Below are 9,654 nucleotides of genomic sequence, written 5' to 3'. Positions count from 1 at the left end.
AGGTTGGAAGTGCACTACGGTACAAAAACACCATTGTATGATGTCACATTCAGATTATCCCTTCGCTAGAACTAAGAGGCCTAGACATGGCTGTCCATATATTTCACTTCACTTCAAATTGGTTTTAATTATACTCACTCATACTCAGATGTGTATATCTTATAATAAAAAATATACACATTTTATAATCCAAGCATAAATGATTTGCTATACTACATTACATATCCATGATTGGAAAAGGAGCTGGATGACGACACAAATCTAATTTTACCAGCCCCTTTCCTCGGATGAGACATCAAAACAGATCAACAGAACTGTCGATTGGTGAACAGCCAACTGAATGAAACATCATTCTTAATGTCTGGTCATTTATCTCCAGACAAAGGAAAAGAATAACACCACCACACATCAGATAACAAATGAGGCAGACATCCACTATGAACCAAGATTACAGGTGTCCACATACTTTTGGCCATACCATGTCATTAGACAACAATATTCAAAGAGCAACCAATATTCTATAGATACAATAGGATTTACTCCATAAAAAAAAGAACCTTACTGTAGGCTCACTCCAGGTGCACATAGGAACATTAAAGGGTTATTAGAGCAACATGAAAGGAAATGTAAGTCACCAGGAAGCACTATATAAAGACATTTCTATCTTTCCTGCTTTCATTTTAATGTCAAACAGTTTGCTTACTTCTGTTTTCTGTCCTTCCAATATTATGAATTTTATTGAAATGTTATAGGAAAATGAGTGACTGGATTAAAAATGCAATGACATTAAAAGTAGGCTACAAGAAGCTAATACATATCTTTCTTTTGTTTGTTTATGTTGTCATTCCCCCACAGCTTAAAAAAACAGCAGAAGAAATGACAGCATAGACATCGAAGGTAACATAACGCTGTGTTAATGAGTCAATGAAACAGGAAAAACTCACCAACTACCAAGAGCAGCGCCAGACACTTTGCCCTTTGCCCCGTCGACTCCATAGTTAGTCCAAAAATCAAACCTTCCTTTCTGAGCTGTAAAAAGTTAAACTCTTGTTATCAAGCTTTCATTGTCGATGTCTGCATGACGTTCAGACAGGAAGCCTAAAAAGTCCACTGCAGGTGGGCAGGGGCAACAGGTGTTTCTCTTCAAATCCCAATATTCAACATATGATGGATCAGGAAGAAAATCCCTCCACTTGTTGTCTACTAGAATATTGTTCAATGCAAGTTGTAAAGTGCATTAACACAGCGACCTGGACCAGAGGGAGATAGAGAAAGACTCTCTATGGCTCTGAGCTGGACGCGCCGCTCCACAGAGACAGCAGGAGTAAACAGATGAAGGGAAACGTGGGAATATTTGAGCTGATGCAGAAAAGGAAAATAAAGCGCGTGCTGACCAAACAGAAACCTGTTGGATTGTCACGCACAGGGAGGAGACGCGCCTCCGACAGGTTGGAGCACTGCACCTGTCTGCGTCTGGCTCCGCCCACTGCCCAGGTCGAAACGCCCACTCACTGCCGCGTTCAAGTGACGTTGAGAAAGTCAGTTCTTCTAATATTCTTCGTGTCGGAAAGTAAAAACACAAGAATCAGACATTTCTGATTCTACTTATTTATTTAAACCATGGTGGGTCACACGTTAACTAAATTCAACTTAACAGCACTATTCACACAACAGAGAGAAAAACAGAGCAGAAGAAAGGAGATTATTTAAAAAAAAAAACTAGAACATGGTCTAAATAAAATACCATGGTTTCACTACAGGCCTACTTTGAGACAACAAACCCCTACAGAGGACTCAGCAGAAAGGTTGGTTAACACAGTTACAAGCCAATGAGTAAAAGTAGTCCATGTTTATAGGCTACCTGTGCATTTAAAAGTGCTGCAATAAATCACACAAATCTTCAATTCCCCACCGGTGAATTGATGTTAGAACTTAGGCTATTCACAGCATTATATCCCAAGCAAACCTTTCTATTCAATAGTGAAGTTTAAATGGGCGCCCCCTAAGGTTAGTCATTATGGTACGGTTCAGCTTATTGATTCCCTGTTCCTTCCACATGTGCAGTATATTTAACAATAAAACATTATGTATGCATAATCCATGTCTAGTCATTTACATTCAACCGGCCCAGTTTAACATGCAACTCAATTGTATACAATGTACAGTATGTACAAACTAGTAAGGGGTCCCTAGTCGGTCTCTCTATCAGCTCAGGGGTCCTTGGCCTAAAAATCGTTGAAGACTCCTGGCGTAGAGGAAAACTTGGAAGCTTACCTGTAGTAGTAGTAGTAGTAGTAGTAGTAGTAGTAGTGAAACAAATACACACTGCTTTTGGTTATAAGAGATGTAAACATATTGGCATTCCTACAACATTAATTTCTCCAAAAATGTTGTGCTAAAGTGGTTTGTTTTGCACTTTCTTCATACAACACATATAGGCTCACCAATTCTCACATACAGAAGCTTGACTTTCCCAGGAGGACGTAAACGCAGCATGATTTCGTGCGAAATTCCAAATGATCCAGTTTTTCCAAAACAACCTGACAGTTTATCTCTGACAAGAAGTTGCTACCGATGACGCTGATGCTGATCTGCAGCTACAACACCACACAGCGTCACTCTGTTACACATGCTGTTGCACACAGTTACCGTATTCCCTATGTCTCATTGTTATTGCTGCTCTGCATGTTTGCATGAGTCAAAAATGAATATAATCAGTATTGCTTAATTTAGTAAACTTGTACCTCACATGATGAGGTACTTGTACTTTATTTGAATCGTTCTTTTAACCCTTGTGTCGTCCTCCCGGGTTAAAAAATTTGACACTTTCGTCAGTTTTTTTCTGACTGTTTTGTGAGTTTTCACTAACACTACCCTACTACCACTAGTTTTACAGTACTTTTGGAATTCATGGTCAATAACCTTAATTTATATAGAATTATACCTAATGTTTGAGTTAAAAAAATAAACAGAAATTGTGAATTATTTTGACTAATAGTTAAGATCAGAGGAATTAAAAGATGAGTTTAGTCAGGAATGAAAGTTATCAATTGTATTTGCAAAGAGCATTGCATGGAATCCAATCCATTTTCTGTGGTAATTTGGTTAAAAAGAAACCCATATATTTTGAATATAGACATTTTGTAAAGGGGTCAAATTTGACCCAAGGACAAAAGGAGGGTTAATGCCACTTTGTACTTCTACTCCGTTACGTTTCAGAGGGAAATATTGTACTTTTTATTCCACTACATTCATCAACTTTATTTGTGTCCCCGAAGGGCGATTAGGTGTGCAGCAAGTATAAACACACACAAGACACATAAATACACACAAGTTCTACACACAGTCCAACTGGAACACCACTGGAACAGTATACGAGGACAAATAAATACCAGCACAAGGTGCATGGATGGCAGTGTCAAAGCAACCTACACAGGGTAGGAAAAGGGCACATCAGCCTACAAAGTTGACGCGATATAATCACCAACGATCATCGTCAACAACACCATCAGCATCCATTACATTACATCATCATCATCATCATCATCAACGTTTCTGACATCCTCGACACATAATCAACAGACTACAACATATAACCAACCAAGGAATGAAGGAAGAAACATCAGCTCAGTTACTAGTTACTTTACAAATTGAGGTTTTGCTCACAAAACACATGTAGTTTATGAAATAGGATGTTTTATTATAAATCAAACTAGCCAACAATATGGCAGCCTACAAGTCCAGCTGAGATGATTAGACCATTGAATACACACATCTGTTTGGATCTTTACACTTTCTATAATGTGAGGATTTTTCTGCATTAAGTACTTTTACTTTTATTTCTTTAAATATATTTCCTGATGATACTTATATTAGATATTTTGACTAGGCAGGACTTTAACTTGTACTCAGACTTGAGTATGTTTACAGTGTGGTACAAGTACTTTGACTTAAGTAAAGGATCTCTTCTTCCAGCCCTGGTATTGTTTGGCTGTGTTACGTTGCTTGTGTTGCTTGCATTGGCTACATGTGAATATGTATAGTGAATAGTGGACATTGTTGACGTATTACTGTACTACTGTTGTGCTGCTTCCTGTTGCTGTGCATGTCTCCTGCATCGTATTGAGAAAGCTTTTAACAGATGCCTCACTGGTTTCACAACACCTCACCAAGGCCCGCTGCCGGCTGGCTAACACTGGCACACTTACAGTGCAGAAATGGTAATTCATGGGCAATGTAGACCACATTTCTTTTGCCTCACTCCACTGGCGGCACGAACGTTTTGGGATCGACTTTTAAATGATTTTATTTGCTTTTCAATCCCTTAATCCCTACCTCTCTGAGACCTTTTCAATGGAATTCCACTGCTAGGCAACAGCCTGCCCCGTTGGTAACTTCCTGTCAGTTGATGTCATTCACACACACTGCAACAGGAAGTCAACTGTGGCACATTTAGAATGTTTAACTTTCCAACTGTGAAATGGTCACCAAAAATCCAAGTAAACGTACTGTATATGCGCTCCAGTCTTGGCTGTTGCAGCTCCTAAGTTGTAGAAGGGTCTGCCTCAGCATGTTAGACAGGCGGCTGTATTTAAATCTCTTCTTCAAACCCACCTCTTTTCCATGGCTATTTACATTTTGCATGATGTGGACATTGCTTGATTTTATTGATTTGTTTTTACTGCATGGCTGTTATTATTTTTTCCTCATGTTCTTTGTATTTTACTCCTTGTGTGAGATGTCTGGTTTATGTCTTTTATTTATTCTTCTGTGCAGCACTTTGGCCCACTGTGGTGGTCTTCAAATAAATTGTCATGATGATGAGAAATACATGAAATGAAATCAGTCAGTTTCATGCATATGGAAGTTTATTCACATGGCCTGATCTCTCCAAAATATACACACACGGCATGTTGAAACAAGTCAAATCAGCTTAATACTTCAAATGCATCTCCGTGGAATGACACTGTTAACAGAAACGTGAGCTTAAAGCCTATAAAACCGCAGCAGCAGTAACACACACACACACACACACACACACACACACACACACACACACACACACACACACAGCTTGATTCAACTTAACAGCACTTTTTACACAAAAACAAAACCCATGCAACAGAGGCTTCAGCAGAAAGGTCAGTTAACACAGTTACAAGCCAATGAGTAAAAAGTAAAAGCGTTGTTTCTGTATGTATTGTTTGTCTATTTCATATTCATGTTCAATATGTTCATGGATGCACCAACAACCAAGGCAAATTCCTTTTAAGTGATATGCTGCTTAGTTGGCAATAAATCCCTTTCTGATTCCATTTTCTGATTCTGGAATATAGCTGCATACGTAGGCTATTCCTTTTAGACGTGCCACACACACACACACACACACCACACACACACACACACACACCACACACACACACACACACACACACACACACACACCACACACACACACACAAGCCAAGGTTGCTTGAAAATACATTTATTCTCTTCTTATTGTCTTCACTCACAGAGGCATGCTTAATGGGTATCATTGATAATAATGTTATGAACGATAACCCAGAAAACATGTGTAGGCTAATAAATAAAACTTTCACCAGTATCTAAATCCTGCTGTGACTCCAAATAGTATCTTTTATTTCCCAGGATCAGGTGGGTATGTTGCAACAGAGGCTCGATGAGTGAGTGAGTGAGTTTCCTGTGTCAAGGAGCCTGAGGGAAAACAGTACACAGCCACAGAGTGCACACTCTTATGAATCTGTTTTGAATTCATTCCCAGTTATGTTTCTACGTAAATAAGTGGGTGAGAGGGTGGTTGAAGCTCGGCGGTCACACACACAGAAAGAAACAGGCTGAAAGATTGTGGTTGCCTTTTGGTGTTGTTATTTTTCTATGCTAGAAACGAGCATTTAGATGTTATATATTATCCAGACGCTCAGACTGAATTCCCCCCTCAAGTCTGGTTAGTTATGTCTGTTTAGAGGGTTGAAACTAATTTTGGTGTTAAATTTCCCTCCAAAAATCAAGATGATTTGACACAAATGAACATGTGTAATTGTAGAAATCTATAACAACTAAAAACAGTTGTTCAGATTTTGTTTTGGTATTTGAAAGCTTGAGTGATAGATTGCAGGAATCAAATGTTTCCCATAGTGTAATGTTGTGTTTCAAACACTGAAATAGGATGATTGTTGATCGATTGATGAAAACGTGATGTAATTCTGTAAAAACCCGTGAGTATCCAGTCATTTCTCAAGTCTGAATCTGTTTATTAATACTCATAGGCAGCTTCAAACCCCCCGAAGGCATTCCATAACGTGGACTAACCAAATGTAGTTAATAAGACGTAGCGTTTAGTTGATCCTTTCCTATTGGTCCCTTGTCTTGTGTCTGTGTGTGTGTGTGTGTGTGTGTGTGTTGGTTTATGTGTGTGATTGTGTGTCTGTTTCTGCGTGTGTTGTTTGGTCTCCCCCTCTCCCATCTTTCCTGTTTTTATTTATTTAGTAACTTTTTATTTATTATGATGGCCCTGGGACGCGTTGTCCGTCACAGTGTATTGTTTGCAATTGTGTGTCACTGTTTCTTTCTTAGATATATAAAAATAAAAATTTGATCACAAAAAAGTAGCATTCACTCGATTAAACAATTAGCTTATCAATAGAAAACGTATTTTAAAAAGCCAAAAATGACTAGTTTTAGCTTCTTCCTTGTGAGAATCTGCAGATTTTCTCGGTTTTGTATAAATATAACTTATTGTCTTTGTTTTGGACTGTTGGTCAGACAAAGAAAAACATTTGAACTTTGACTTTAGGCTTTGAAACCTTTTAAGAATTCTCTGACATTTTATACTAAAAAACCTAGAAAAGGTAATAACAATCTAATTAGTTTTTATTAAAAAGAATCAGTAATGAGTTGTAACACATTTCATGTGTTTTCTTTCTTTTTACAGTTTTTGTTCTTTTACACAGCAAAGTAAAAAAAAAAATTCTTAGTTCATCCAAAGAAAAAGGGAACACATGAACAGAAACAGAAGATCCATATGAACTATTATTTTCTTAATAAAGAAAACCAATGAAAACACTCGGACAGAGCCTTTATTAGTGAATTGTTCAATTAATTTAGTTGTATCATGTTCACACGTGCAAAAAGTTTAGAAATGGGAGTAGTATTTTTTACAAAAAGAAAAGGGAGAAAAGTAGAAACGTATAGAAACTCATGCAACTTAATATACAGTATAAAGCTTGGAGAGATTTGACACTGCGTTTGTGTGCTCAGCGTCCTCTCTGCACCCGGCCCTCTCCCGCCATCAGACCATGGGCTTTTTATCCATTTTGATGGTCTCGTAGGTATCGGTGCTTTGAGAGGTTAGACCCTGCAGGACACAGACATGATGCTAGTATATATATATATATATAGTGTATATATATATATATACATATATACACATATTTCTACAAAACAATGTCTAAGTGTGGTGTTTCTTTACTGACAGATAGGTGAGTAAAAAAACAAAAAGTTCCTTTACCATTCGCTGTGCGTTAAGCTGTCACTTTTCCTTCAAGTGCCTTTTTAAATGTCTTTTTAATCATTACAATGAGAACTCTCACCGCATAGATGCCTCCCTCAGCGGGCTGCTTCTGTGGGACAGAAACAGTTCAAAGGAATTATCATAAGAGTGCTGTAAGTAACATTCCTATTAAACACAACCGAGCCATGGCTGTTATGTGAAATATCCAGTTCCTCTTTTGAGCCATTTGGCCACTGGTGGAATGTAACTAAGCACATTTACTCAATTACTGTACTTAAGTAGCCTGCACATGTTGAGGTACTTGTACTTTACTTGAGTCGTTTCTTTTCTTGCCACTTTCTATTTCAACGCCGCTACATTTCAGAGGGAAATATTGTTCCTTTTACTTTTATTACATTTATCTGACAGATTTAGTTCATTTACAAATTACTTTAAATACTTTGAGTTTATTTTCCTTACATACTTTTACTTGAGTAACATTTTCAATACAGGACTTATAAAGGATCTGAATACCTCTTCCACCGCTGCATTTGGGTGTGGATTATTTTATTGATTCTAAGCTTTGAGGATCGAGAATAAATTGACAGTTGTATGCATAGGGTACACCAATTAACAGGAAGTAGGATCTGACACATTTGTTTTGTGTGAAGTAACACGGGGAAACTGTGATGTGTACAGTGTATAAATAATGTAGGTTGGTGGTCAGCTCAAGCTTACAGGAAATGATAGACTGGGGTTTAAAGCAGAACTACTGCTTTGAGGGCGAAATGAAATAAAAAAAGAGAGGCCAAAGCGTTTGAAAACCATTTTCGCAGCACATTTCACAAAATCATACCCATCTTATTTTTGGGTTTGGGTTTTTCACAGTAATATAGAACTTCAATTTTACCTCAGGGGGGTTGGCAGGCGTTTTGTTGGCTGGACCCATCTGTCAAAAATAAAATAAAGAATAAATAAATCAGAAAGCACACGACAGAGCGATTCACATCATATTCATCAGCAGGTGTAAATTAGACTTCAGTGTGTGAGATGTAGCTGAGAAAAGTGCTGCAATATTCAAGATGATGTGAAGAGTTAGCTTCCAAAAATGAGCCGACGACTGAAAGAAAAGCTGTCAGATACGTTGAAGTCAAAAATATGAACAAGGAAAAATACACAGAGCTTTTTCTTTAATTTTACGACAGAATAAGCTGTTTTTTTTAAGATGGTGGACCGTTTTTACATCTTTTGCCACTTAAAATATAAAACACCTTTGACCAAAACTCTTCAGATATTGTGATGATTACATGATTGTCAGCTTTATAACTCTGAAGAACGTTCACACGAGCACAAGAAACAGTGTGAACGTTCTAACACCCATCACGGTAGTGTGTGTGTGTGTGTGTTGTTCTAGTTGATCTTACCCTCAGTCTGCAGTATAATACGGTGAGAACGATGCCGTAAAGGATGAGAATCCCATCCAGGATGAAACATATGTTCATGGCTCCAACGGCCTCTGCACACAGAAAAACACATCACCCTCATCATTCCCCAGCATCACGTCCAGCACAATAGTAGTTTCATCCATCTACTGTCTAACTAAGAATTCGCATTGCTACAGGTATTTTAAAAAAAATGCCCCCCCCCCCATTACATTTCCTCATCCTCACCGGTGCAGGTGGGAAAGATAATCAGAAAGGTAGCGAAGAGCGTTGCGTGTGCCATCTTACCGACTGGGCTAGATAAAATGAAGGATCTGTTTTGATGCTCCCTTGTCGGCTGTCAGCGAGATCTCTTTAAAAAAAAAATGAAAAAAGCCCTCTGATGTGAACTCTGTGAACAGCAGCGAACAGGAAGTCCGGGGCTCTGTCCGTTTTTTTTTTCAAAATGTGAAACCACACGCCTCCCACACTGCCATCCTCCCTTCACAGAAGTTCCTCTTAAGGTATAGTGAAAAAAAACACGCGGCCTATCTTTGGTTGAAAATTGCTCAAATCCAGTGACAAATTACTGCCAACACCATTAAATGAGAACAGACACCTTTAAAAAGAAAACAGAATCGGCCCATGTCTCAAAACCACAAATATGCAAACATGGTCATTTAGTTCATACAGGCCTACATGTCTTAATGCGTGTCCTTCCTC

General features: G+C 38.2%; 2 protein-coding genes and 1 long non-coding RNA gene across 5 annotated transcripts in view; 1 reads left to right on the top strand and 2 right to left on the bottom strand.

Moving 5' to 3' along the window:
- The window catches only part of nectin4b (nectin cell adhesion molecule 4b), a 28,192-nt gene extending 26,753 nt beyond the window's left edge, over window positions 1-1,439 (bottom strand). For both annotated transcript variants that reach the window (XM_032531943.1, XM_032531944.1), the window contains exon 1: window positions 945-1,439. In XM_032531943.1, the coding sequence (XP_032387834.1) occupies window positions 945-996 (52 nt within the window). In that variant the 5' untranslated portion in view covers window positions 997-1,439. The remainder of the gene's footprint in view (window positions 1-944) is intronic.
- Window positions 1-6,325, top strand: part of LOC116699409 (uncharacterized) — a 21,478-nt gene extending 15,153 nt beyond the window's left edge. The window contains exon 3 of the long non-coding RNA XR_004334424.1: window positions 6,242-6,325. This is a non-coding gene — a long non-coding RNA (uncharacterized LOC116699409). The remainder of the gene's footprint in view (window positions 1-6,241) is intronic.
- Window positions 6,326-7,077: 752 nt separating this feature from the next.
- On the bottom strand, window positions 7,078-9,379 carry fcer1gl (Fc receptor, IgE, high affinity I, gamma polypeptide like). Of its 2 annotated transcripts, none has more exons than XM_032531950.1 (5): window positions 9,181-9,379; window positions 8,935-9,026; window positions 8,421-8,459; window positions 7,529-7,640; window positions 7,078-7,375 (listed from the first exon to the last, which is right to left on the bottom strand). In XM_032531950.1, exons 1-4 carry the CDS (start codon window positions 9,233-9,235, stop codon window positions 7,542-7,544), a joined length of 285 nt encoding a protein of 94 aa, XP_032387841.1. In that variant the 5' UTR covers window positions 9,236-9,379; the 3' UTR covers window positions 7,078-7,375; window positions 7,529-7,541. The 2 variants fall into 2 exon arrangements, with proteins under 2 accessions (XP_032387841.1, XP_032387842.1); XM_032531951.1 differs by having other exon boundaries at window positions 7,611-7,640; window positions 9,181-9,370.
- Window positions 9,380-9,654: the final 275 nt, after the last annotated feature.

The sequence above is a fragment of the Etheostoma spectabile genome, chromosome 12 (assembly GCF_008692095.1).
Source record: "Etheostoma spectabile isolate EspeVRDwgs_2016 chromosome 12, UIUC_Espe_1.0, whole genome shotgun sequence".
Lineage (NCBI taxonomy): Eukaryota > Metazoa > Chordata > Actinopteri > Perciformes > Percidae > Etheostoma > Etheostoma spectabile.
This window is presented reverse-complemented; position numbering and strand designations above follow the sequence as displayed.

Coding starts and splice junctions, on each gene's coding strand:
- fcer1gl (XM_032531950.1), bottom strand. CDS start 9,235: ATGGCACACGCAACGCTCTTCGCTACCTTTCTGATTATCTTTCCCACC. Junction 8,460..8,934: donor TATTATACTGCAGACTGAGG/GTAAGATCAACT, acceptor TATTTTTGACAG/ATGGGTCCAGCCAACAAAAC. Junction 7,641..8,420: donor CGCCTGCCAACCCCCCTGAG/GTAAAATTGAAG, acceptor TCTGTCCCACAG/AAGCAGCCCGCTGAGGGAGG.